This window comes from Doryrhamphus excisus, chromosome 9, assembly GCF_030265055.1.
Source record: "Doryrhamphus excisus isolate RoL2022-K1 chromosome 9, RoL_Dexc_1.0, whole genome shotgun sequence".
NCBI classification, from domain to species: domain Eukaryota; kingdom Metazoa; phylum Chordata; class Actinopteri; order Syngnathiformes; family Syngnathidae; genus Doryrhamphus; species Doryrhamphus excisus.
This window is the reverse complement of record NC_080474.1, coordinates 5,280,035-5,307,755: the sequence shown is the minus strand read 5'-3', so window position 1 is coordinate 5,307,755 and position 27,721 is coordinate 5,280,035. Positions and strand designations below refer to the sequence as shown.

The window sequence follows — 27,721 nt, the reverse complement described above, 5'->3', positions numbered from 1 at the left end:
GCGGACACTATTAATTAATTTCATATCTAAATTAGTTTGATGATCCGGATCGTTTGTGTAACAACCATGCAAAATAATACAATACAATACAATACAATATAATATAATGTAATATATAAATTATACAGCATACACGCTGTATATGAATGTTTCAAAATATGGTCCCCAATATTTTCACTTTTAATGCAAATGAATAATGGCTCCAAATATCCTTTATTGGCCTCCTTTATTACTAAAAGTCACTAAAAAAAAAAACATCAGTTGATCTCTAACCTTACTTTACCTAAAATCCACTTTCATGGATAACAAATTTAACTAACATACATATTTTTTAATTCATTAATTTAAGTCATTAATTGGCTAACCAATGAATCATCGATTCATCAATCGTTTGCAGCTCTCCTCCCATTTCCACAGACAGAACCACAATGAAAAGCAACTTTCTGTGCAATATGTATTTATTTAAATAAAGACATCTGACTAAAACGCCAGAAATGAGGAAATATGCCGCATAAAAATAATATTCTAAAAAAATAACACATCTGTACATTCCAATGCTCAGTGGCAGTTATAATACTTCTAGTGTACAAATAATAACACACACACACACACACACACACACAAAAACATACACACTTAAAGCCACAGGTTTACCTTTCAGTGTATCTGAATAAAATGCCACATTTTGTACATTCTGTGAATAAATAAAGGCTGGTATCAGATCGCAAAGTCTACTTTCAACTTCTACTAACTTCAATGTAGTGGTTTTATTAACAGTATATTTCATCCTTAAACTCTTAATGAAATCAGTGCAGTGCCATGCATATATTCATAGTTCAGCATACCGAGGCTTTTGTATTTACTCTCTTGAACGAAATGAGCATATTCCATGCAAAGGCACTGGAATACTTTCATTTTACTTTGGCATTATATGATGTATTCTAATGACTGTCTGAATGTGAGTATCAGAGATTGCCTGTTTCGGATGGTGCAAGTTAAAAGTAGTCTCTTCGGCGTGAATCGTCACTGATGAAGGATGGGTTCCACTGCGCGGGGTAGATGCACGAGTGGCGAGAGCCCGGCAGCCCCGTGAATGGGTACAAGCCGTTTCTGTCCAGGTCAGAGTTCCGTAACGCGGGCTGCAAAAAGCAAAACAAAAAGTTTCTGTTTATTTTTACCTTCTGAATGAGGGGTGTCACCCTCGTCTTCTTACAGAGTAGTATATGTCGGTCATCTGCAGCAGGTTCTTGGTGCTGCCGTTCTCTTGCATCTCAATGGTCTCCCTGCCCCACTCCATGGAGATGCGGTTGCTTTTGGGGAAGTCTGCATATGGAGACATCTGAAGGTCTCCACTCTTGAAGATGATCTTGTTGATGTCATTCTTGTCTCTCCTAAAGGGGTTTTGGGAGGGGATACAAGTTAAACTCCTGTTTTACAGGATAATTTGGTACCAGTACCTATCACAGCTGACTTGGAGCGAGTGGTGGCGTCCACCCAGGACTGGTCGACACTTTTTCTTTTCTTTTTAAATCACCTTTGTAATTTTTAATTTTGTAATATTATGGCTTTATTCCCATAGCATTGTAAATCTCTCCCCAGCCTAATTTACCCAAATTACAGCTTTATTTTGTTTTGTTTGTTTCTCATAATGCTTTAATATCTCAGCGACTATGCTACTATGCTACTTTGCTTGAATATTATGAGTTTCTACTCCTAAAATTATTTTTTTTTTAGAATACAACTTCTTTTCCGAGTATTTTGACTTTATTATTATAAAATTATATCAGTTTTTTTCATTTCTGCTGTTGTTTTTTATTTTTTTTTTAATAAAACTTTGCAATGATATTTGGCTTTGACTTTTGTCTCATTTGTGGAAAAAATATCTGGATATTTCTTGTATACCAATATTTAACCAAAATATATCAGGATATGAGTTTTGGTCCATATGGCCCAGCTGTAGAACATTGTATGGGACATCGCTAAGAAAGCCAATATTGAGATTCTGGAGTCATAACCTCTTAAATGTGCTTTTCAAGTCATTATCAATATATAATTATAAATACATTTATATCAAGTAAATGGAAAGATACAGGATACAAGATCGTGGTAACAGTGGCTCTTACTTGCAGCAGGTGACGATGAGTGCAATGATGAGGATTAGGAGCAGGGCGCCCCCCGCAGGTGAAACAACAACAGCAATCAGCTTGTAAACTGTAAGGACAAAAATTTTTTTTTTTCCCCCAAACATGCATTATTTATTTAAAAGATAAAGACTACTACAGTACTTACAATTCCCACAGTTGAAGCCTCCAAAACCAAACATGCAGCTAGGAGGAGAAAAACAGGCTGCAGTGAGAAAACGACAACTTTAAGTCCAACATTCACTGATTACAAACTTACGGGACGCAGGAGCCATTTTCCAGCTTGTAGCCATCCCCGCATTCTGGAGAAAAGAACACGGCATCACACAAGTCACCTTTAGCCTGTCACTTTAGCCTGACTATGATACAGTTTAACTTAAGAGTAACGTCTTGTAACATTTTACCTAGGCAGGACAGGTCATCAGGGTTATGTTTGTAATATCCTTGTAGACACTGACATTGCGCGGTGCCGTTGACATCCGTGCAGGTGGAACGCTCGCCATCACACTGAATCCTCTGGGCCAAACAAAGACTCTCCACTGAAATCACAATGTAGGATAACATGGTATAACATCTGTTTCATCTTGCATCAATGTACATTCACACTACTGTGGAATTGGATGGACACACATAGGTGATTATTATGGATAATGCATTTGCACCCTCTAGTGGCCAAGTACAATCACAGCAAATACTTTGTACTTCAATTGGGGGCGTACAAACTTTTCCTAGCAAGGGGCCATATGGTGAAAAACAAAAGGGTCACTCTGATATTTTGTTATGATGGGTCATTTTGATATGTTACTATTACTCATAATATTATACATTATTCTCAAATGTGCCACAGCTCAATAAAAGAAAAAATATTGTGCTTGGACTGGTTCCGTTGCATGTCCTACCGTGGTACGTGAGCCGGTGGTGCAGGACCACACGGCAGTGGGACTGTGAGGAGCTGCAATTTTTCAAAGACATCTGAATGCTGTTGTAGACCTCGGCGCTGGTGACGTCGGTGGAGATGGAGAACATGTTGACGGCAGAGATACGGACACCATCCTCTTCCCTGTAGGGTGTGATATCGACTTGTGTTATTTGTTGTTGCATTTTTTTTTTCATCAGCTTAATTTAATCATGGGGCGGCACGGTGGTCGAGTGGTTAGCGTGCAGACCTCACAGCTAGGAGACCAGGGTTAAATTCCACCCTCTTCCATCTCTGTGTGGAGTTTGCATGTTCTCCCCGTGCATGCGTGGGTTTTCTCCGGGTACTCCGGTTTCCTCCCACATTCCAAAAACATGCTAGGTTAATTGGCCACTCCAAATTGTCCATAGGTATGAATGTGAGTGTGAATGGTTGTTTGTCTATATGTGCCCTGTGATTGGCTGGCGACCAGTCCAGGGTGTACCCCGCCTCCCGCTCCAGCACCCCCCGCGACCCTCGTGAGGAAAAAGCGGTAGAAAATGAATGAATGAATGAATGAATTTAATCATGGTTTAAAATACACTTTTGTTTTCAGAGTGGCCATAATAAAAGGCCACATCAAAATGTGCACTTTAACCACATTGGAACTGGGATGTTTCCAACATCCAGGAATAGTGTACAGGTCCTTGCAACATGGGTCTGTGCATCCGATGTCAAAATGCCATATCGTAGCCCCACCGCCCACCATGGCCCACTCCATCCATCCGCAGTACACTTTGGAGTGGCCTTTTATGTGCACTTGTGCAATAATCATGCTGTTTTAGATCTTGAAAAATGAGAACAAAACCAAAAGTTTTGCATTCATATTTTTGCAGTTCACTTTAAATTCTGCATAGTATGTTTTTGATTGCATTTTTACCATCTACCATCCTAGCCCATTCACGTCATACTGCTTTTTTGCACCCTTTCCTTGACATCACATCCAAAGTCACACTGCGGTCCCTTGATCAAGCGAGTGGCTCAGTGGATTAAAGAGTAAGTCAGGAACTCACTTCTTACTGAGAGTGGAGCGGCTGTAGCCTCTGAGGATGGACAAGGAGGCATTGAGCTGAGGCGACGAGAGGAAGAGACAGTGACAAATTAATAAGCACAGCAGAAAATATCATATAATAAAAGAAGGCCTGACCTTCATTTGGTGACTAATTGGGGGCAAGGCGTATATAACATCGAAGCTTTTCTCACCAGCTGAATAATCTCTCTCTGGATCTCATGCATGGTGGCGCTCTTGAAGATATTGGTGTCATGTGTCACTCTGTTAAGGCTGAATGTTCCCAGAAATGTTTTTGCTGTGGAAAGATGTGAGATACACACAAAAAAAAAGATATCTACCAGCAGTAACAAAAAGATATGTGAGAATTGACGAGCATTACCTCTGGTGCACGTACGTCCATCCTCCAGGTCGAAGCCGAGCGGGCATTCACAGCTGAAGGAACCCCTGGTGTTCACACATCTGGAGCCCAGTGGACAGGGGTCCTTCTCACACTCATCCATGTCTGCACACACAAGACAAGCGAGTTTTTACCATACAGTATAATACTTGGAAAACACATATGTGGTAATCCCTGGCTTTGGTTTTGGTTCCGATATGAGTGAACCTCTATGAAGAAGCATTACTCATTTATAAATGGAATATTTTCATAGCTAAGACCACAGAAAACCTGTTTACGACCTAAATATTGTTTTTAACATGAAGTAACACACCTCCATCGTCACCTTTACACTCCTAATACCTTACATAGCAGACATAGTAAGAGAAATTAAGTCATTTAAGACTAGTATAAGACTTGTGTGTTGCTATAAATGTGTTCCCTTGGGGAGACGAATGACTGGAAACAGGAAGTTGAGCTTCATCTTGCTGTGGTTTAAGGCTGAATGAGTAGCCTGTGTTTTAATTAAGGATTGTTGTGAGATCAGTCAAACATGCAATAAAAGCCTGTTGCTTCGGCAGTCAAATCTGGTGCTTGTGTGTCACCTCCTGACCAGTGTAGAATACTACATTAATGTCTTTGAATGCCTTACATTTCTTTATTAGCTCATTTCATCACTTTTATGCTTGAATATGCTCAATGGCAGCAAAAAAGCACATAACAATAGCTTATATATGGATGTCATAAATAATAAGCTATATTAAACCACAAAACAGTGATGATTTATTAACATATTTTTTTTAACTGACAGAGTGAAGCTGCAAAATTAGAAAAGTTTGTGAAGTGGCAAGAGACAAATGTACTCAATACCTAACATGCAAATGCATCTTTTCCGGCAGTTAAATTAGAAATGTGCCTAAGACAGTGCTTCTCAAATAGAGGGGTGGGCGTACCAGTTATTAAATGCTATTAAATGATCATATGTGATTGGATAACATATGTCAGTCAGTGTAAAACAGACATTTCGGAGGGTCCGTATGTTTCAAATAAAATTTTTGATTCGCTTCAACATGTGTCTTCACTCTCTGCAGTTGTTGTGTTGAAGCGAATATTTCTGAAAAAAGGGGTCTTCATGGATTCTTAACGGGGCCCATGACTCCAAAAAGACTGAGGTCATGTGTAAAAGCTCACCTTGGTTGCAGGTGGGGCCCGTCCAGGCCTGGGGACAGTCGCACCTGAAGCGACCGTGCTGGTAGCTCACACACATCCCTCCGTTCATACACGGGTTGGACACGCAAGGGTCTCCTGAGGTTCAGGGAGAACAGAGCATTATGTTGTTATTAGTTGTCTTGAGTATTAGTACTAAGTATTAGTATTAAGGAGTATTATTATTCCTTTTTTATATAGACAGTTTGATGGCAATTTATGGACATGAGGGGGTCTGTCTATAGAGGATCTACAGTATCTATGAGTGGGAAAATACAGTTACATTCACTTTCACTGAAAATATTGTTACACTGTTAATACAAAATATTCCAAATAAAGTTGTGACCTTAGTTGCAAAAATACAAAAAATATATAATATATGCACATTAAAAATAATATAATATTTTATAATAAATTTATAATATAATAAAATAATACAATAATATTGTTGGAAAGAAAAAATATATATTATATAATTTATACACATTAAAAATAACTCTTAATAATATTGTTGGAAAGAAAAAAATATATAATTCAAGTCATAATATGACAATAATAAAGACAGGATTACCAGGAAAAACCTAATAACTTAATAAGAATAATGCATTTTTACCATCAGGCAGGGTTTAATTTTTTTAACAAATAATTAATTTTTTCTTGTAATATTACACCACTTTTGTCATTAGTATATTTTCCAAAATGTCAGAGTTGTACTGTATCTAGATGTAAAATTAAATATGCGCTAATCTACATTTTGCTGCTTGTACACTCCTGTATGATAAGATCCTTTTTCCTACCATGCAAAATCACTTGGTGATTACTCACTTGGTGGAGCCGCCTTTGTGGGCTGAACATGAGTGGGAGATGTTGCCGCCACTCCCTCTGTGGTCACCCTGTCTGTTTGCTTGTGGGTGGTGTGCAGAGCCGCTGTGCTCCCCGTCGTGCTGCTGTGGGTGTAAGGCGCGGTGATGTGACGGCTTTGGGCCGTGGTGGCCCCCAGAGCGCTCATGCTCGTTTCCTGCTGCAAGGTGGTGAAGCTGGTGGGCTGGATGACCCCAGTTGATGATATGGGGGCTTTGCTCGTGGGGGAGATGAGGGCAGGGGGAGCTGCTGAAGTCTGCTCTGTCAGGGTGGGGGAAACTGTGGTGGGGGTCGTAGTAGAAGGGATAGTGGGAGGCGCTGAAGTAAAGGTGCGGGAGGTGCTACTGAGTGTGGAAGATGAGGTGGGAAGTAGCAGAGGGCTGGTGGTGAATACAGTTGATCCAACTGTCTCCTCTTCTGTCATTTCAGATCTATTAGAAGCAGACACACAAACGCATTAACACTCATTAGAACCAATGCCCACACTAATGACAGCTTATACAAGAGTTCTGTTCTATCAACTTTTGTTGTTCGTTTCAAGTGCATAGGTACTGTATGTTTTGTTTGGCAAAAACAAATTGTTTGGTCTTTCCAATATAAGGACCATTCCACTCCTAAGTATACTGCACTGCATAAACAACAATGCTGAGTTTGCTTGTCTGGATTTTGTCTTTGGGGTGAACCCGATTTTGTCTGAGGGTGTTGTTGGGTTTGAGGGGCATCTGTATGTTGTATTTGGAGAAAATCCTCGAAACCACCCACATATGGGGTTATCAGAAACTTTAAAGACAAGAAAAGCCACTAGGCCCAAGGATGAGTACAGAAACAAGAAACAAAAACATGGTGGCTGGTTTGTCGGAGAAACTCATAAGGATTTTCGCCAACCATAACTAAATTTTCAAATGCACCAACACCCTCAGACAAAAGCTGGTTCAATCCAAAGACAAAATCTAGAGAATCAAATTCAGTAATGTTGTTTAAGCAGTGGAGCGTAGTGAAGACTGTAATGACCACTACAATGGCGAGACCAAGCAACCTTTATAAAAACGTATGGCACAACATCGGAGAGCAGTTTTCAAAAACACAGGGAAAGAGAATGATGTCTTACATCTGGTTAGGGAGGACCACTTTTTTTTAAAGCGGTGTGAAAAGTGTCCCCACTAATGAGTAGTTTTGCACCAGACAGTTGAACGACGAATGGTTATGCAAGAAGAGTTTCCCCTAACAAGTTGTATTGACAGAATTGTTTTACCACCAGACAGGTTAACTAGCTATTGTTATGTATAACCATCATTCTCCAGCCACTCGAGGACTCACACCCACTAGTGACATAAGGAAAACTACACACCTAAAATTTTAGAACTGCTAAACTGAAGATGCATTTTATCTTCAACAGACCAGTACAGTCCAGTTGCCTTGATTCAACCACTTTTGCTGAAAACAGTTCTTGCATTGGTCTGCAGTCCATGAGTGGAGTCATGCAAGCCATCTCTCCTGGATAATATATCAATATCATATCAATCATACAAAGCATCTCCTGCTGTCAGATTGAGCAGTTACCTGTCAGTTCGAGTGACCGTCGTGGTGGTGAGGAAGACCTCACTTGTTTCCGACGGAGAGTCATACTGGTTAGTCGTACTGCTGACGACTTGAGTTGGCGCTGTGGTGAAAACAAGGCTCACGTTTTCCTTCGATGAACTCTCCTCTGTGCCCTCACGGCTCCGAGTGCTGAAGCTCATGGTTCCACTAAAAGATTCTGTAGAAGGTTCGATAGTGGAATCTTGGTATGACACAAGCGTGGGTCCACTCACAGGTGAAATGACAGGAAGTATGGATGAGACAGACTCATCAGTTGGGTCAGTGCTGGACATAGTGGGTGTTGACTGTGAAGTCTCCTCTGATGCTGGGATGTGTTGATACTGGGTGGCATTTAGAAGTCCAACAAGAGTGTTGGTTCTTCTTGGTGTCTCCAAGCTCTCCGGTTCTGGAAATGAGGAGTGAGTCAAAGAACGGCTCCTGGTTTCTTCACTCCTAGTGGATGGGGCACTGTGGGTGAAGTCCTCAGTGTCTGTGAAGTCCTCAGTGTCTGTGACCCCTGTGGACGGAATACTCCATGTGGACGGGGACTGATTGAAGCTGAAGTTCTGTGTGACTGCTGATGAGGAGCTATTGCTGGAGGAGGTGACAGACAGTAGCGTCCTCTCCCCAGCCCGGTTGATTGTGGTGGAGGTGAAGATGCTGTCTGTGAGGGCTTGTGTCTGTGACGGGGAGGACATGGGGTTGCCCATGCGCGGACTGGAATCTGGGCTGTCCTGCGGCAGGTCCTCTGTCACCATCCAGGGCGACACAGATTTATGAGAAACATTCGGAATATCTGGATTTTGAGGAGTATCCCTCCAAGCTCTGCTGCTGGTCTCAGACGAGGTACCAACAAGAGAGGAGGAGAATGGCTCAGTGGACGCCTGAATGGTCTCAGATGACTTGGTGGATGTTTCTCTTAGGGTTTGTGGCTGCTCAGTATCTGAGGAAACACAAAACACCAGCATTTTTAGTGAATAGCCAGACATATTCATAACTCATAGCACGAGTGCTGAAATCTAATAGAAAACATGTACATTCCCATAGGATAAATGGATCATTCAACGACATCTATGGACAACAATATCAATGAACGGTAAGTCTCTGCTTCCTGTTCACTTTTTAAATTTCTACGTGCCACCAGGGGGCGCTCACCAAGCTGTAGCCACAGAGTGCAGAATGATGCTGTGACCAATCCTGCTGTTTGCAGGAGAGGCAAAGTTTCTGTGGTGGAGAACAATTGGCAGGCAGGCGGGCTCAGCTACTCTAACAAAGGCTTTGGAGGCCTAAATATGGAGGTGAGTGTCTCCACTGGGGCAATCTGTCACTTCCTTCCTAAAGCTGAGTGAGCACAAAGCAGAAAATGTCACTGTGGATGTGGGTGTGCATTGATGTTCAGAGCCCTGTTTTTAATCACACAAACTACTCGAATTACTTATTGTTTGGACACTGCAATTTATATTTTTGTGGCATTTATAGGCCACAAAAATGGAAGAGAAAACATTGAAATACTTGCACGATGTTGCTACATGAAGAGAAAAAAACAGACAGATGTCTTACATACATCATACATTATTATTATTACATTATACATTATTACTATACATTTCTACTCTCATCAACACATTATAATAGGTCTGTCTGCCAATGTAGCTGCTCCTTAACAAGACTCCCTGTCACCTGGTATGCCAGAGAATAAGAAGACGTTACAGGAGAGATCAGTGTTTGTACTTTTTATTATGTATTCAGACCGCTCTGTTGTCTCTTTTTCAAAATAGCTACCGATTTTTTCTTTGTGATGATTAATGAGACAAAGCGTGAGATTGGTTTACGACGCAAGACAAGATTTTAACATTACCTTTAAGAAAAGTACAATAGAAATATATGACAATATACTGCAGTCAATTTAATTTTGTCTACGTTACCTTGCATTGCTACACTCTTCTGCACTCAGTGTGTATGCTCCCGGCCCTGCCTCCACCCACTGACACAAACACTGTATGACCTCACTGTGTTCATGTTGTTCTATGCCACAAATATGCAAATGTGCTGAAACCAATGGACAGAGTGAATCCTAGGTACTTGCCCGTTTTGATGCACACACATGCACGTTTTTTTCCTCTCGGCATCACAGCATTCATTGCAGTGACGCATGCATCATGGCCAGTTATGCAAATTAGATGATTAGATTGCCATAAATATACTGCAGTCCTATGGGGAAAAAAACGAATGTGCCATCTGTTTTGGTCAAGTAGTTTATAAAATAAATTACCTGCAAAATATGCGAATTATACTCCGGAGCGACTTATAGTCCAGAATATATGGTATATTTCCGTGTGTAGTGAATCTATACACTAGACAATACTGAATCATTAGGGTGCTACACACAAATACTAACGCTGCAGTGTAAAAAAAAAAAAAATCAAGGATGCATTGGGCCATATATAAATATATATACTGTATAAAAATATAAATTTTGTAAAATAAAATACATATTAAGAAAGTCTCATTGATTTGTCTTATTACTTATTTCATCTTTAATTTATCTATTATTTTTTAATTCGCTGTATTGTGTGATTTATTATTTTTATTCAAACTTGGGAGTTTTTATTACTTATTATAAAACATTTTATGTATTATTTATTATAGACCACCACTATATGCTGTATATTTCTATAGTTTTGGTGCAGCACTTTGGAGACTCATGAAATGTGCTTTAGAAATAAAGTAGATTGGATTGAAATGCAAAGCTTTGTGTTTTTATTAGTTATTGTGTGTGAGCCACATGGTGCAAATTTCACTTTGGACACCCCACTGAAAGGTTGTAACCGAGAAAAGGTATCATTTTTTTCTCGATTTTCTTTTGGAAACCTCAGGTTTTGCTTTTACAGTATGTTATAGACTCTATAATTATCAATGAAATAAAGACAATTGTATTGAACAACTTTTATGGTTCTATTGCCTGAACAGCTGGAACAAACAGAGTGGTGACACATTAGTAATAAAACTACCGCCACTCTATCCTGTTGGATTATGAGTAAGACATTTCACTTAACAGAGAAAGTAGGCTGAGCTGTGAAGGGGACAAAGCACTTGTCACGTAGGCCTCGGAGGAAGGCATCTTACCCGCGGTGTGTGAGAGCAGCAGGTCCCTCTCCGATGGCGGGGAACTCTCCCTGGTGGGAAACGTGGAAGTTAACTTGTACTCCGTGTTCACTTCATCGGAGCTGTTCGGTGTGGAAACGGCCGTCGTCCCCGCATCCGGGCTGCTGTTTATGGGGGTCCCAGCCCTGAGGGGCCCCGGTAGTGCCAGAAACAGGCCGAGGAGGACCGGCTCCCACAAGCACGTTTTCATGATTCCCAAGAAGCCAGCTCCGTGGTGGGTCAAGTCGAGTAATGAACGGCGGGACTCCCGAGGACAGCATCAGGGGGAAGAATCTTCGCCCGTTACGGAACTTCCATACCCGAGGAACAAATCCGCTTTACGTCCGGTCGATATCGGCGGGGAAAGGAAGATGACGGAGCCGAGGCAAAGCAGTCAACAGCAGCCTGTTATCGCCCACAGGACCACGGCTCCTCCTCCTTCACAGACGCACACACCCACATCCACACCAGCAACTCGGGTACATGCATGCATCCAATATTACCTCTTTAAAAAAAAAAGTATGATCGATTAATGATTTTAACCATTATTGTGAGTCTGTCTTGTAAAACTGTGTAGAATTATTTTTATAAACATTTTTGATTATGATTTTTTTATGTTTTATTGTAGAATTTTTGTTTTATTGTAAGAATTGGGATGCTAGTATGCTCATGTTAGTATGCTAACAATGCTAACATTGGTATGTTAGCATGCTAACATAATACCTTTACATAGTCTACTTATGAAAACACCTTAAATGCTACTATGCTAATGTTGGCATGTTAACACCAAGCATGATAATGCTCAGTGTTTATATGTGTCTACACACGAAAACAGCTAAAAATAGCATGCTATGCTAATATTAACATGCACCTAGCATTGGGAAGGCTAAATGTGTTCTGTGGAGTTATACAGTATGAACAAATGCTGAAAATGGTCGTCTCTCGCAATGTTAAATTCCTGGATCCAGATTGCCCTCAAATGTAGTCAGTTTGCCCATATCCCATTTCTGACAATTCCAGAAAATTTCATCCAAATCTATTCACAACTTTACAAGTAATTTGGAACACAGACAAACGCCTGCAAAAAATACATAGTACAATATCAACATGGGTTGTGACAGAAGTAGAACTGAAAATCATAATAGTACCTACCTCTACATGTAATGGAATTAATGTCTTAAAAAATAGAGAATGCACCATATTTTCATGGTATCCAGGAATTGATATCTGAAACAAATGAGCAATGAATTGTACACATACAATGGAACCAAATCCTTATATTTCAAACACACCGGCATAAAGGACACACCCTTAATAGTGAATATATCGTATAATGTGCTTGTCTAATTTTGAGTTCACTTTGTGCAATGAAAAAAAAAAGTAATATTCGTCCACTAAGCCAATCATCATGGACAGTGGTGATTAAGTCACTCGTGATGGTTGCACCAACTCCTCTGTCCTGATGAAGGAAGCCTGGTGGCAGCGGCGACGAGATGCAAAGTCAGCATTATCCTCCGTCAGCTGCTTGGTTTTAAGACCGACCCCCGACAGAGATGGTGTCACTATCACCTCATCTCTGGGAAACGCCCTTCTCCTGTCACAGAGACAGGAATCTGGTATCACTTAAGTTGTATAACCAGCTGTCTTGATGTGAAGACTATTTTAAAGATACATTATTGTTGTGAAATGAAGCTTCCATCCTTTGAAATAGCAGAAGGACAATTGTAAAAAAATTTCCAAATTGAAAATCCCAAATCTAGCCATGGTACCTGCAGATGTCGTTGAATGTAGATTTGAGCCATGCCAGAAAAGTGAATCGCGCTGCAACACCTGAAAACAGATAGTTTTATAGTCAGAAATGAGTTTGAATATTGTAAAAATTAAAACTGCTATTCATCCCAGACATTGTATGGTTTGTATGATTGTCAATGGTAAATGGACTTCCACTTGAGACACTGTTATCACATTTACCTACTGATGACCCAGAATCAGGAGAAATGGGTGGTTCATTCTCTTGGTCTACTTTGACATGTTCACGGGAGGACAGAGGATCGAACCAGCAAAATAGCTACTAAAGTCCAGTGTCTTTAAAATCCAAAGCCACCCCACCCGTCAAGAGTGCAGCATCAAAGTTCTGTTCTATCTGCAAAGTGGCTTCCCCACCACATATTTGTAGGTGCCCCTGTTAAAAGTCCTCCCCCTCTTTTTAAAAGTGTAGATCACAACTTATTTCTTTAAATGCAAGTGGCCTTCTTCTACTTCTGCTTCATTGTGATCCCTATGCGTCACCGTTGCTCCCGCAGAGTGGAGGAAGTACTGCATGAATGAGCACCTCTAGGTTGGACTATTGCTTTAATTGGTTGATGCTTGGTTAGCCGGATGTGGCAAATTGTGAACCACTGTCATGGAGGCACCATTTCAAGGCACGGTCATCATCTGCTCAACCACCTGTGGCATTAACACAAACGCTTACAGTTTCTGGGAGCACAAATGTGTGCACGTTCTGTGTTATCGAAACCCACTCAGACGTGAGACTCCAAAAGGTCGTAACTTCCATTCTCGGAATCTTTAACAGCTGCCAGACTGAACACGAACTCCGAGCACCGTGTCAGAGTATAATATCAGATTATATGACAGAAGGAATATGGTCACCAAATCGGAATGTGTCCAATCCTGACGCTGGAGATTGGATGAGCTCATTGAAAAAGGCATAAACTAAAAAGCCAGGCCACACAGGACATTACATGCACCCTATTTCAATATCTCACCTCGGTGCAATCCAGGACTTGTTTTGCCGATGTACAAGAAGAGCAGCAGGGCAACAACTAGGTTTGCAAGTGCATAAACCCACTGAATAATAAACATTATCAGTAAGGAGCTCAGCGCCTGGAAGATAACAAAATGGAAACTGATTATTTCTCTTTCAAATCAATGAAGACAAAATTAACACAAAAGGTAACTTACACCTGTAAGAGCAACCCAGTGGTTGCTAAACTTTGCATAGAATGACTCAGGTTGGGGTTGGATTCTCGAATTATTCTGCTCTGCTTTACTTCCCAGGGCTGCAAAGTCGAAAAGAAGCTAAATTTAATACAGTTTGCATCATAGGAAGTCTATGACAGTGGATGTGCCTCAGTCAAATGATAGAGTTTTACAATCTTAGCACTGCTAAAAGGAGATCTAGGAGTAGAAGAGGTGGTTACCCTAATATTTTAAGAATATAGAAAGGCCTGGAAGTGATCATGTATGCTCTTCCTCAGCACCTTCTTTACACTCATTACACAAAAACACTAAAACTGGACTTAAATCACAGTCTAGGAATGGAACTTCTGTATTTCCATTTGGGAAAAATGCTTACAGGTTGTTACAGTGGATCAGCTGTTAACCATCTATTCTTTGAGGCACCTGTGTTGTGACGCCCAGAAGACTGATCGTGAGTGGCATCATTTCGGCCCCCCTCAGCTGCTTCCTGAGAATTTGCTTGCTCATCTCCAAACAGATTGCTGTTGAGTTCCAAGGCAAAGCTGTCCAACAACTTCTGCTTGGCCGTAACCTCTCTGCCTTTGCTGTTCTGTCCTTGCAGAGGCAATGTCTTTGCAGGTCCAGTGTCTCCACTGGAGACAAATATCTGATCCATGTCCTTAGTGAACTCCATTAAGGTACCTTTCCTCTGTGGACTTTCTCCTCCGCTGCCGTAGTCGGAAGCGGTAGTTTCAATCAGAGGCCTGGAACTCTGTCTTCTGGAGCTCTGTCGGCAGCGTCTTATCAGGTTGCTTTTGTCTTCCTTCTGCAGCCGGTTGCTCATTGTCACGGAGAAGAAGGAATAGTCAATGAAACTGTAGGTGAGCAGGAAGTTGATGGTGACGATGGGTGCCAGAATGTTGACCTGGCCGATGAAAATGAATGCCATGCTCAGGAGGCTGGTTAGAAAGATAGCTGCCACCGGGGTCTTGTTTGGGCCGTGCTGTCAGACAGATCCATAGAGTAGTTAGTGACAAGACGCCACAAACTGGAAACATCACTACACTGACATCTACTTGTAAAAATGCTAAAAACTGCTTTAGTGATTATGGTGTTTTGTTTTGACTATCATGATGCAAGTTATATACTGTATAGTTGTCAGAATATTTTTTTTTCTATAGGTCCAACCACCAGCCCGGTTCGTCTGGAAACTTCAGGTGCAATTATACAGTAAATAAAAAAAATATATATATATTTTTAAACAACATCAAACTCACCATTGTGCCAGTGCTTACTTTCTCCCTTGCTGCATAGATAGAGTACTATAGTGTATTTTTCCACTTTTGGAAATCACGGTTTGGGTCAACATTTTTCACAGCAAAAATGTCTGCAGAAATAAATACTGAATAATAATAAAATTTAATTAAATGGTAAGATTGACAAATTCCGGAAAAATAAATAAGGGGCACCTTGTTGGCAACAAACCCGACTTTTTTCTTTTTTGCCTTGGTGTGAAATAAATGTACTATTTGATACAAACCTGAATTTAATTTGATGCCTGTTTTAGAGTAATGCTAAAACATAAGTTCAATAATATATTTTTTCATTTTAAAATAACACAACATAATAAAATGATTTTTATCTTTCTTAGAAAAATTATCTGTCCTACCTAATATAAAAGAGTATAAACCGAGTGTATCCAACTTCCAATAAGTTAATCATAAATAAATTATTAATACATTAAATAATAATTGATAACGTTTCAATTGCATGTATTTACAAAGCACATCTCCACTCAGTGTGATCTGTCATTACAGGCATCATGTCTGAATTGAACAGTTTTAATGCAAATAACAAATATATTAACAAAAAGTAGATACTGATACTAATAACAAAAAGCAAATATTCTTTGGTGAGGTACTCAGCTGATTACATGGAGAGCTACTGGTAGTTCACGCGCTACCTGTTTAACTCAGACACACAACTAGTGCTTTGAAGACAAGACTTAATTATTATGATGGTGTCAAGAGAGCAAGGTTGTTAAGTGACACCTTAAATGTTAGAACGTACCCCACGAATGTGACAGCCATCGTAGCTTCCCAGTGGGACAAAAATGAGCTCCAAACAAAATTTAAAATTAAACACAAAAAAAGTCACATTTGGAGTCCGTGGACCAGAGACTCGGAAGATAATTATAGCTGTGAGGCAGTGGAGCAAGGCAAAATGTGTAAACAAAGATGGTAGAATGGTCAAACGCCAATGCAAGTCAAACGTACACGCTGGCATGAATAGGCTTAGACTGTGACAAGCTGTCGTCAATTGACTACACATTTCACACTATTTTTCATTCTTACCGTAATAAGGGATGCCCCTGGTCGGTTCATACTCACTATAGCAGGTAGCCCACAGACCCATACTGACACATATTTTATACATTGTGGCATTCTTGAGCTTCACATAAAATGTTCAGAGGCACTTATAGCTTGCTTTTAGGTGAGAGGCCATTCAACAAAACACTACCTAAAATCACAATGCAAACACTAAAATGGAATTTAACAGGTGGGTGAACACACAACGCCCAATATACCCCCTCCCGCCAACACACACACGATAAGTGGAGTTTGATACCCCTGCTTTACAGGTTTAATAAAGTATTATTTTACAACTTCAATAATTGCATATGGAAATAAAATTAAAGGCTGACGAGCGTGCGGTTATTTTAGGAGGAACGTGTGAAGTAGCGCAACAGCAATTACTTTGTTTGCTACATGTATGGATTGGTTTGAAGAGATGGCTTCCGAGGTTACATGAGCTCCACTGTGTGCCTGGCAAAGCTCCAGAGCACAGCGCGGAGCAGAGTCCAGCCTGTCGCCCTTCCTGCGTTTGTTCTGTGCCTTTGATTTGGGCCAAGATGTCTCGGGCCTCATTCCAGCCCATTGAGAGGGGTCAGACACTGCTGCCAGTCTGAGGAAAATTGGGGGTGGATGAGGTCAGGATGTCAACAAGACTGTGTGTGCGTCTGAGTGTGTCGTAACTCTTTGCCATCCTCTCACTTTGAATCCTTGCTCTATAATTAGTGACTTTTTCCTGTGGAGTCCACCCATCACTCCTCCCATACATTCAGGGTTCAGGGATAACACACTCATTCTGTCACACCACTGTAGATACTCTCAATGAGTTGTGCAAATTGCTACAACAGTGCTTACACAGTGATGATTAAGGCATTCCAATTTACAATTTATAGCAGGACACAGTTATATGTTTTTTTGCTGAAAATCACTGCAGGTATGGCACCACAATAAATCCAACCTACCCCTCTTCCCAGAAAGCCCAATGCAGGGATGACCTTCTCTTGGGCAATGCACTGCAGGATCCGGGGTGCACCATACAAGCCGCCCATGCAGGAAGCCAGGGAGGAGATGTAGAGGCCCAGCAGAAACAGGAAACCCACCAAGGAGACCTGAAGGAAGAGGGAAAACAAACAGAGGCTGGAAGAGGATGGGGTGGAGTGAGAGCTACACCCTGTTCAGTTCCGCTGCAGTCGCTCCTTATAAAAACAGCATGAGCTAAACCCCTGATGAACAAGTCAAGGCTAATGAGGCTAATTTAGTCACTACTGTGGCATGTATTATGTAACATAAAATTGTGGTATTAATACATTGCTTGCACACATGTATACCATGTCTGCCTGTATTCATTTAAACATCTGTATCTCGCTTGGCAAGTATTATACATTGTATTCATGTATGATAGGAAAACAATACATAAAATAATCCCAAGAAAGGAGAAACAAGCATCCAATATTGGTAGTCATCATTAAAATGACCAATTACAAAACTGATGCAACTAAATGAGAACTGGTGAATATTACAGCAAAAATTAATGTTAATTAATTTTGCTTAATATTGACTACAATAATAAAAGAAAAGGTTTCACATCTTTACAAAGTTCAGCTCATGAAAGAGGGGAGCGTTTTTTCGTCACTAATTGCATTTTCTAATGTACTTTATGTGTTGAGAAACAAAATCCACAATAACATTGCATTTTTAAGGCTAAACGGAACCTTTCACATACAGATGTGTTACCTTTTCTGCGATTAAGAAGTCATAGCGCAGAGCTTCTCTGGTGCAGATGGCCCCGAGGAGGAAGACAAAGACCAGATACAGGAACCACCTGCGGGTCACCAACAGTACACCGCTCTTATTAAACTATTTTTTTTTTTTTTTTACTATTCAGAGCACTGCAATGACACGTGGGTGTTTCAAAAAGTCAATGGAAGTTGTGATATTACCATAAGAAAGCATCTGTCCTTGTGAATGTTTCTATGTATGAGTGACATTGATTTTGGAGAGAAACCATTCCACTTGGGGTGTCCCAATATCTAACAGATATTTGCAATCTAAAATCTCTGATATCAACACTCAGGCAGTCTATTTCAGGATCTGGAGAGGAGCCATGAAGGAGGCTATAATAATATATATATAATAATATATATGTAATATAATAATAAGATATTCTATATATGTATATCAAGAAATTGAAGGAACAAGGCTGGTTCAATAATTTTCCCTGATTACTATATTTCAAGAAAAAACTGCATTTCAGCTTGGTGAATAGTGCATTTTTAGTATGAACTCCACTCTTTGCTATTTTTTTCCGACTTTTGCTGTTGTTTTTTTTTTTTCTAAACATTTAAACTTTTTTAATTTTCATAAATTTTCTTCTTGTAATATGATTTCCCAATATTTTCCCCAAACTAATTTTCCCCCAAATTTTCTCATTTTATAACTTAAAATAAGTATTTAATATTTCAATTCTATGCTACTAAAATTTAATTATTTTTCCTCAAAATATTACGAGTTCATTCTCGTAAATATGCAAGTAAATTACCGCCTTTTCGCCATTTCTGGTGGTTTTAATTTATTTTCCAGATTTTTTGAATTTTTTTTGTAATACTTCTGATATAAACATAATTCAAAAAATTACAATATTGTTATTTTGTCAGCCTATTCCCAGATGTTCTTTTTTCTCATAATACTACAATGTTATGCTCATAAAATTATTTGTTGGATTATTTATTCCTGTAAATTCAGACAGATTCTCTTTAGTTTTCTTGTTGCATTTTTAGAATGTGCCACAGGCCAATAAAAAAGCCCCCAGGGCCAGGCTTTGGACACTCCTGTACCTATGCTCTAATTTTGCATACGTGATGTGGACCAAACTTCGACACAAGTTTGGGTCGGGTATACACCCGAAAATGACAGTGGGTGTTTTGTAAGTCTTATGGGACTAAACTTTGAAGTCTAAGAACAGAGGTCCACTATGTGGTGTTTTTGTCAGTGCACACACAGTAGGGGTGCATTTTTTAACACATTTCTCCCCTTTTGTGTGCAGTGGTTCAGAAGTACAATAGCTTTTTAGCGTTGAATACTTTTAAGATTTTCACAGTTAACACAAAGAAAATCTTTCTCTCTTCACACCATGTTTATATTTTGTGCTTGTGTGTTTATCATACGAGGTGAAAACAGCTGCCAGCGTTCCCACGGGGATGTTGTGCTCAGGCCGCTGCAGGTCTGAGCTCATATTGAAGCCTGACATAACCCCTACACACAGAAATATGAACATAAAACAAAACACACTGTGTTGGACTTGACGTTATACAATATAATAAACAAGTTGACCCACCTGTCGCAGCAGGGAAGAAGACCCCAAATACTGTGAAGAAGTTTTCATCAGGGCTGTAATCTGGCAGCATGTTGTGGCTGAGCAGACCAACAGAATAACCAATAAAGCCATGCTCTATAAAAGAGGAGGTAGAACAACAAAAAAAAAAATCAACATTATGGAATGGAACTCTCACACAGAACGGTTCAAAGGCGACCTATTGTGCTTTTTTCTATTTTCTGACCTCAATGTTGTTACAATGTTGAATTCTCAAGTTAAACGTGTCAGATGATGACGTTAGCGTTATCCAAAACCGTTAGCAGTTTTGCCTGCACTCACTAAACGCAGACCTACGTATCCGGAAGTCCTCGGGAGCACTTGGGAGTGTGACCAATCACAGCAGACTGGGCATACCTAGCAGAGGCCTGGGGATGGAGTAAATTAAACAGACCATTTCGATCGGAAGCAGGAAGTCCATGGAAACACTGCAGAAATAGGTGCAGAATCCGGAGGATCTCGAAAGCTTTCTGTGTGGATTATCGTGTGTAGCTGCTCTATAAGAGTCCAGAAGTCGATACAAAGCACCGAAAATGATCAGAATGGGTCCCCTTTAAGATTCACAGTGGTCAAAGCAGTGTTTACAAATTAGCATGGAGCGCAATCAAAACCCCCCTGCCACACTCACAATCAAAAAAACAAAACCCCACAACATGTTTATAGCATCAACAAAACACAAAATGTGATGCATTTACTTTCAGACTGTTAAGCGCTTTGCTAAACTGAGCAGGAAGAGATTGTTCTGCATTGCTGGAGGCCTTTTATTGACTCTGAAGTGCTTCGCCAACACCGGACATTTCCCCCCTTGGTTATCTTGCGATGGGAAAGAATGTGTTCTCTCAGATTAATGACATGTTTATCCAAAAGGAAGTCACCACCCTTTTCAGAAGCTCTGCAGCTTCCAAGCTTTAAAAAAAAATGTGAGCAAGAGAGGGAGCACTGCTAAAATGTGCTCATTTTTGTGTGTTTGTTTCAAAGGACAAACACAAAACAGCTGCATATAGAGTACATGTAACCCAGCATAGAAATTTAAGCCAAACATGAAAAGGAACTACAAGACCGAAGTGTACTGCAACGTGTCACCCCATGATACCACCCTCTATACAAACAATCAGTATCTATTAAATCTAACACAGCCATTGTATACCAACACTCCACCCTTGTTACAAACATCAACAAAACTGCTTGTTTTTGAAAGACAATATCACAAGGGTCCTCAACATGGTCTAATACTACATTCCAACTGATGACTTGAAAAAAAAAAGTTATTCTCACCATGACCATACAGTGCTAATGACCTCATTTGTTTGGTGAAAAGGGCTAAAGATGCCCCCCTCCCTGATATGCACATGACTATTAACAATAAAAGTACTTTCCCAATTTCCCCAAAAATAAGACATCCATTCATTTTCTGTGCCATTTATCCTCACTACACAATAAAAACTCACATATTAGCATTGGCAGAGTTTGTCCATGTTCTTTTACTTCCTGTTCTGGACCGTATTTTCTGGACTATAAGTCGCTCAAGGCCAAAAATGGATAATTAGGTAGAAAAAAAATGGAGTATAAGTCGCATTTTTTGCGGGTAATTTATTTTACAAACAACTTGACCAAAACAGACATTACATCCTCTTGGAAGGCAAGTTCTAACAATAAAAGAATAGAATACAGGCTGAATAGGTGTAAGATATGCTAACATAATAGTTATTCAGCTACACAAAAAATAAACATGAACAGAAAATGATCATAATAATAATACATTAATACGACTAAGTATTATTATTATTATTTATTATTAAGATATGCTAACACAAGTTATAATAGTAATAATAGTATAATAGTTATAAAAGTAATAATAATACGACTAAGTATTATTATTATTATTTATTATTAAGATATGGTAACACAATAGTTATTCAGTTACACAAAAAATAAACATGAACAGAAAAGGTGTCCAGTGTTCATGTAACATAAACAGTATTTTCATTTCTAAGCCGCTCTGGAGTATAAGTCGCAGGAACAGCCAACCTATTAAAAAAAGTGCAACTTATAGTCCGGAAAATACGGTAACTTCAAGTGGTGGTTACATTACTGACACCTAGTTAAGTCTTAAATGTAAATGTAGGGTTAGGGTTAGTGCCTTAAATGTAAAAGTAAAGTAAATGTGCCTTAAATGTAAATTTTAGTTCATTTAACCATTTATATGCTCAAAAATGCTTAATGTAAGCAAAAGAAACAAATGTTTGAGAGTGAAAACATTTTAGCTTATTAAAAGTGGAAGTAGATCGGGTTTTTGTTTTGCATATTTTGCTAATAAGGTAACTGTATGCAGAATGTCGGTACCAACAACTCATACAGTGGTTTGTATTTTCACACTGACAATCACACCTATGGACAATTTAGAGTCTCCCATTCACTTGACATGTATGACATGACATGAAGCCAGAGTACCCGGAGAACACCCACGCAAGAATGGAGAGAACATACAAACTGATTTGAAGACAGATCACCAGATTGTAAGACTGACATGGCGTGGCAACCACGACTAAGTGACTGTCACACATTACCTGGGACATTATTTTCTCCATCTTTGGGGGAACTAAATATGGTGCACATCAGTCTGACGAATGACTACGCTGCTCTTCAAGTACTACTAGAGATCAAGATCGTGTGAGGAGGGGTACATAAGAATAGAATGGGGGCTCTTCTCCTAGTTCAGCATTCCATTGATACACACTGGAATGCAGATTATACGAATGTCTGAGGCCTCTCCCTCTGCCTGACCTCTTTGTCACCCGCATCACCAGGCTGTGAGGTTACAGAGGTGGGGCAGGTCCCGCTGAGATGACTGGCAGCTGCATATTAGCGAGGAGCACAGGGAGCTGTGTTGGTTTGGTTTGGCCTCTCATTTCGACTCCAGCTTTTTTCTTTGTCATTTTGCAAAAATGTGGGTGAGTCTGGTTAACACCCTAAAAACCCAAGCCTGAGGACCACATTACAGTATAACTTTCTTCAGGGAAAAGTCCAATATGTACTACAAGGAATGGCTAAGATGTGTTTGTCTGCATCACAATGACAATGTTGTGGTTGATGTGGTTGTGGTTTCATACACAATAACTTGCTGCTGCTAACTGCTGAACTAAATAAGTTCTCTTCCATCAGGCTTCCCATCGTAGGATACTTACATTTTCACAGTTCATTCATTCATTCATTTTCTACCGCTTTTTCCTCACGAGGGTGGCGGGGGGTGCTGGAGCCTATCCCAGCTGTCTTCGGGCGAGAGGCGATGTACACCCTGGACTGGTTGCCAGCCAATCACAAGGCACATATAGACAAACAACCATTCACACTCACATTCATACCTATGGACAATTTGGAGTCACCAATTAACCTAACATGTTTTTGGAATGTGGGAGGAAACCGGAGTACCCGGAGAAAACCCACGCATGCACAGGGAGAACATACAAACTCCACACAGAGATGGTCGAGGGTGGAATTGAACCCTGGTCTCCTAGCTGTGAGGTCTGCGCGCTAACCACTATTCCACCGTGCCACCCAATTGTCACAGTTCAGTAACCAAATGAAGATTTGGGGCGATGACCCCCAAATGTGGAATTAATTCCATTATTTCATATCATCAGATAAATAAACACTAAAATACGCAGCGTGCCTGAAGACAGTACCATACAGAAGGTAAAAATGAGACAGATATAAAGTTTGTAATAGTTCTGTGCGCCTTCCGTGTACCAATAAACCACACACACACTATACGTGATTAAAAGGATTCCCTGGCTGGAGTCTGTCTATAGTGGCCAAACTCTTAAAGAAACCCTACCCAGTCGTCAACACGTGGATGCTGTACTTGGGCACTCAATTCTGCAGACTGATACGCGGGCAAACTGACTTGAGTGTTAGGTGCACTGTTTGGCCATATGAAAACTAAGATATATTTTTAGAAATAATTTTTTCAAAACAATAAATCCTACGAAAACACATTTTTGTGGCAAATTGTGACGAGAGAGGCTTTCTCCCCTTCCAGGATATAGCTGTGTGTTCAGTGGGCTCACTGCAGACTAATCTAGGCTGTTCCAGGGACCTGCTGGACACCTGCCAACCATGAGGTCACTACAACACATAGGCCTTCACTGGAAAAACCTGAACTCGCAATTATTTCATCTTTACTAACAGGTTGTACTTTAGTAGTATGTCTGTAAATGTGATGGACACGGTTCTATGACGCTGTTTGACACTTTGCTCTTCTGACTCAACACGACATGGATAATAAGTGAGAACAGGAAATTCCACTTCCTTGAGATGGGTGAACATATAAAAATCTGTCAAAAAACTGTCAAAAAAAAGAAATAAGGTGTTGATTAACTTGATTAGACTTAATTAGAATCCAAATGTATTTGTAATTTTAAGTCCTGCAGCAGTGGCTATATGAAGTGGTGACACAGTGACATCTGCTGGTCTGAATAGGTCTTACATGTTAAATTAATAGCATATTGCAGTATACGACCATATAAAAAGCAATAATGACACAAAAACCCCAAGTAGCACATCATGGGGTACCTCCTGACTGCCGCCTTACCGGGATCGAGGTGTGTAAATGTGCCAATGACAAAATCCAGAGTGGAGATGGCCAGCACCGCCAGCAACAGCAGCTGCAGCCGCACAATCCACTTGACACCTGCCAGGTTGATTCCCAACAGACCTAGCAAGACGGCAGCCGACATGGCTCGCACCGCCCACTGGCTCTGAAGACTGAGCAGCTCTGCCACTGACTCAGAGAAGCCGGTAATATACATGGCGCTGGCCACACACTGCAGAAAGTGGCATGGATTTTACTGAAATGTGAACAATGTCAAAACAAATCTGGTTACTCACCTGTCCAAATACATAGAGGAGACCCATGGTACCGCCTACTCTGCCTCCTAAGACCATGGAGATCATGGAGTACACACCTCCACTTCCCACCCCACAGCGCTCACACACTCCAATCCCGGACATTACAGTGACCAAAGCGAAAACAACCACCATGGAGACCAGGAGCATCCCGAGCAGTACACCTGTGTTCCCCTACAAGACACAGGATGCAATTAAAACTGCAACGTTAAGACAATAAGGGTATCCAAACATACATACATTGACACTTTGTGTATTGGGGGGGGGGAAAGAGACAACAACTGAGTTCATCATTCTATGTGCATTCTAAAGTTGAACATATATTTCTGGGCAATAAGAAAATAAACGAGTATGCTGACATTGTGTCTCATATTTTGCATGACTGCAATTCGCTTAAATTTTGGCTTGGCCGAGGAAAGTACATTGTGTGTGTGTGTTATTTTAGAATCAGAACACCATTGCCATTGTATTGCATACAAAGAAATTTGAGTGCAACTCCACGGTGCATTTTGTAGAAAGTAAAAAAAAAAAAATAAGGAAAAAAAATGAGGAATAAGAATAGAAATAAAAAGTGGCAGGTGCTGTTCAGAATAAATGTAAATATATGTACATCAAAAACAATAACCTATACAGTAACACAATGTAGAATTGCAGTAAACAAAAGGTAGTATTGCAAATATTGTGTCTAAATTTCACTTGAATAAATGAATCTATTCCACATAAGTCCCGTATTGCACATTTGAGACTTATTGTACATAAGAGTAAGGTGTGTGTTTTAGTAGTGCAGTAATCCATTTGTGCTTGAGTACATTTTATACATTTTGAGCACATTCAACCATATTGTGATAATGATAATCGTGATGTGAAAATGTTCCTTTTACATCCCTACTCACCACCAAGTAGCCTGTGCGTAGAAACAAAACAACGCCAAAGATGTTAATCATGCATGTGGTAAAGACACCATCCCAGGTGCCAAAGAGAACCGGCTCCCACACAAAAAGTTTGATCCTCCACCATGGCTGACTGGACTGCTGAAAGCCCTGCGACACATTAATGTTACAGCATCATCATCAGGGATAATTTTTTTTTTTTACAATTGCTGCAATAGAAACTGATAAACCATCATTACAACAGATGTCAAGCAGCAGGCTAATGTAACACACAAATATAAGAACAATGGCTACTGGCATGACATTTATTATTTGCACACAGGGAGATGTCTGTCAATAGCACATTTCTAAGCCAATGTTCTACTACAAGAAAAACATCCTGGTTGATGCAGCTATGCAGGTTTGCATCGACTACCTACTGACTGTAATGTTTTGAAATAATACACACTATCACCGAGATACTTAACGCCACTCTTACCTTTGCATCCTCATGGAACAGATCATGTTCATGTGGGTTTGTGTTGCTCCCATTCAGCAGGTCTGCTCCATTTCCCTCATGATTACATGCATGCACTGTCCATCCCATTGATAATGTACCCATTGCAACCTGCAGGTGGACAGTCTGGACACAGGAGAATACACGCTCTTATTTATGTTCATTCAACAAAAACTACTGGATAGCAGTTTCAGTGAGTGTGACGTTAATCCAGCAACAGGTGCAGGGGACGCCGCCTGGATTACTTAGGGCGTGGTAAATTAAAGTAAACTATATACTCCAAACTATATACTTGCATTGTACTTCTGAGTCTACACATACACTTTTGTTTACTTCTACATCTTCTCGGTTGTCCTGTCAGCAACATCGGTAATGAGCTAATAGCTGGGATGAGATAGCACAATAACGTTAAAAGGCGGCAAAATATAACCGCAAAGGGGTTACTACTACTACTATCTCAAAATGTACAAAAATACACATTAAAGACGGTATTATTATCGTGGATAAAACAGAAGAGGCGGTTTCATTTGACGATTTTTGGTGGTAGTCTGAGTTTAGCCTTATTGAGTAAAAATGGCGACTTCGTGACTATACACAGTTGCCAGATGCACGATAATTGTCGTAGTTGTACTATAGTTTCACCCCGTGTAAAATCAAAACTTTTTAAAACTCCCATAATGTACAATAATTAGACCCCTTCAGTAAATTGTTATTAGCAAACACAAACTATAAACAAACAAACGGCCTGGACTGCATTGTGCATTGTCTCACTCGCCTCTTTACAGCCAGGTGGGGGTGCTGTTCCGCCAGTACCAAACTTTTTTCCAATTGTGTTTTTAGTTGATTTAAAGATAAACTGCATTGTGAGATATACTACACTGTCGGTCCGTGGTAATGTTTTACTCTAGCAGATCCTGTTGTTACTGAGCAACGTTAAATTGGGCATTTGGCATAATTTAACTCGAAATCCGACAATTTTCTGGTAAAATAAATTCCAATCTGGCAACATTTGTTAGGGTTCAAAGCCAGAGTCTTTGATTCAAAGTTGATCAAAATGAAAAGGATATCTGGGCAGTAAAAAAGGTGAGAATGCTCGGTATAAGATAAAGTGTGATGTTTTTTCTACAGTTTGCTGCAGCATCTTATGAGTGAGAAGAAAACATACCTTTCATGAAGTACGATGAGTCCAAGTTTCCATCGTTCCGTATGAAGGCTAAGCGACAATGTGGCCGGCAAGCAACTTAAAAGGTTGGTTGGTTAGTTTTGTTTGCAGGGTGTTACTGCTTTGCACAATGATCCTTCTGTTGGTTTTGGCAATAAATGGAGTGTGGGGTAAGGTTTGCCAGTGATTACAGCTGAGAAACACACATACGTCCTATGTGCTTATCTATTTTCCTTTCATTCCTTAAAGGGGACCTATTATGTTTATTATGCTACACTTTTCTGACCCATAAATGTTGTGAGGTTATATATTC

At 40.1% G+C, this 27,721-nt stretch overlaps 2 protein-coding genes across 5 annotated transcripts; both read right to left on the bottom strand.

The window, feature by feature from the left end:
- Positions 1-440: 440 nt before the first annotated feature.
- heg1 (heart development protein with EGF-like domains 1) lies at positions 441-12,174 on the bottom strand. Its single transcript, XM_058081624.1, has 14 exons — positions 11,256-12,174; positions 8,112-9,072; positions 6,516-6,982; positions 5,676-5,789; positions 4,488-4,610; positions 4,300-4,403; positions 4,110-4,165; positions 3,041-3,201; positions 2,546-2,680; positions 2,401-2,443; positions 2,290-2,327; positions 2,124-2,211; positions 1,214-1,391; positions 441-1,139 (listed from the first exon to the last, which is right to left on the bottom strand). The coding sequence occupies exons 1-14, from the start codon at positions 11,482-11,484 to the stop codon at positions 996-998; spliced, it is 2,841 nt and encodes a 946-aa protein (XP_057937607.1). The 5' UTR covers positions 11,485-12,174; the 3' UTR covers positions 441-995.
- A 134-nt stretch (positions 12,175-12,308) lies between these two features.
- Positions 12,309-27,684, bottom strand: slc12a8 (solute carrier family 12 member 8). 4 transcript variants are annotated; one of them, XM_058081631.1, is made up of 14 exons: positions 27,412-27,684; positions 26,229-26,372; positions 25,754-25,900; positions 24,843-25,034; positions 24,547-24,778; positions 19,920-20,033; positions 19,750-19,837; positions 18,320-18,407; positions 17,548-17,694; positions 14,937-15,237; positions 14,238-14,335; positions 14,042-14,159; positions 13,043-13,103; positions 12,309-12,867 (listed from the first exon to the last, which is right to left on the bottom strand). In XM_058081631.1, the coding sequence occupies exons 2-14, from the start codon at positions 26,349-26,351 to the stop codon at positions 12,696-12,698; spliced, it is 1,881 nt and encodes a 626-aa protein (XP_057937614.1). In that variant the 5' UTR covers positions 26,352-26,372; positions 27,412-27,684; the 3' UTR covers positions 12,309-12,695. The 4 variants fall into 4 exon arrangements, 3 of the variants coding, with proteins under 3 accessions (XP_057937614.1, XP_057937611.1, XP_057937613.1); XM_058081628.1 differs by having other exon boundaries at positions 14,679-15,237; positions 27,412-27,677; XM_058081630.1 differs by lacking the exon at positions 27,412-27,684 and adding an exon at positions 26,568-26,819 and having other exon boundaries at positions 14,679-15,237.
- Positions 27,685-27,721: the final 37 nt, after the last annotated feature.

Excerpts from the sequence above, each read along its gene's own strand:
- heg1 (XM_058081624.1), bottom strand. The coding sequence starts at position 11,484 with ATGAAAACGTGCTTGTGGGAGCCGGTCCTCCTCGGCCTGTTTCTGGCA. Across the intron at positions 4,166-4,299 it reads AGAGAGAGATTATTCAGCTG|CTCAATGCCTCCTTGTCCAT; the intron begins GTGAGAAAAGCT and ends TCGTCGCCTCAG. Across the intron at positions 2,328-2,400 it reads GAAAATGGCTCCTGCGTCCC|CTGCATGTTTGGTTTTGGAG; the intron begins GTAAGTTTGTAA and ends TTCTCCTCCTAG.
- slc12a8 (XM_058081628.1), bottom strand. The coding sequence starts at position 26,351 with ATGGGTACATTATCAATGGGATGGACAGTGCATGCATGTAATCATGAG. Across the intron at positions 18,408-19,749 it reads CTGGCAGCTGTTTTCACCTC|GTGGTTCCTGTATCTGGTCT; the intron begins GTATGATAAACA and ends GGTGACCCGCAG. Across the intron at positions 14,336-14,678 it reads TTCTGGGCGTCACAACACAG|CCCTGGGAAGTAAAGCAGAG; the intron begins GTGCCTCAAAGA and ends TCGACTTTGCAG.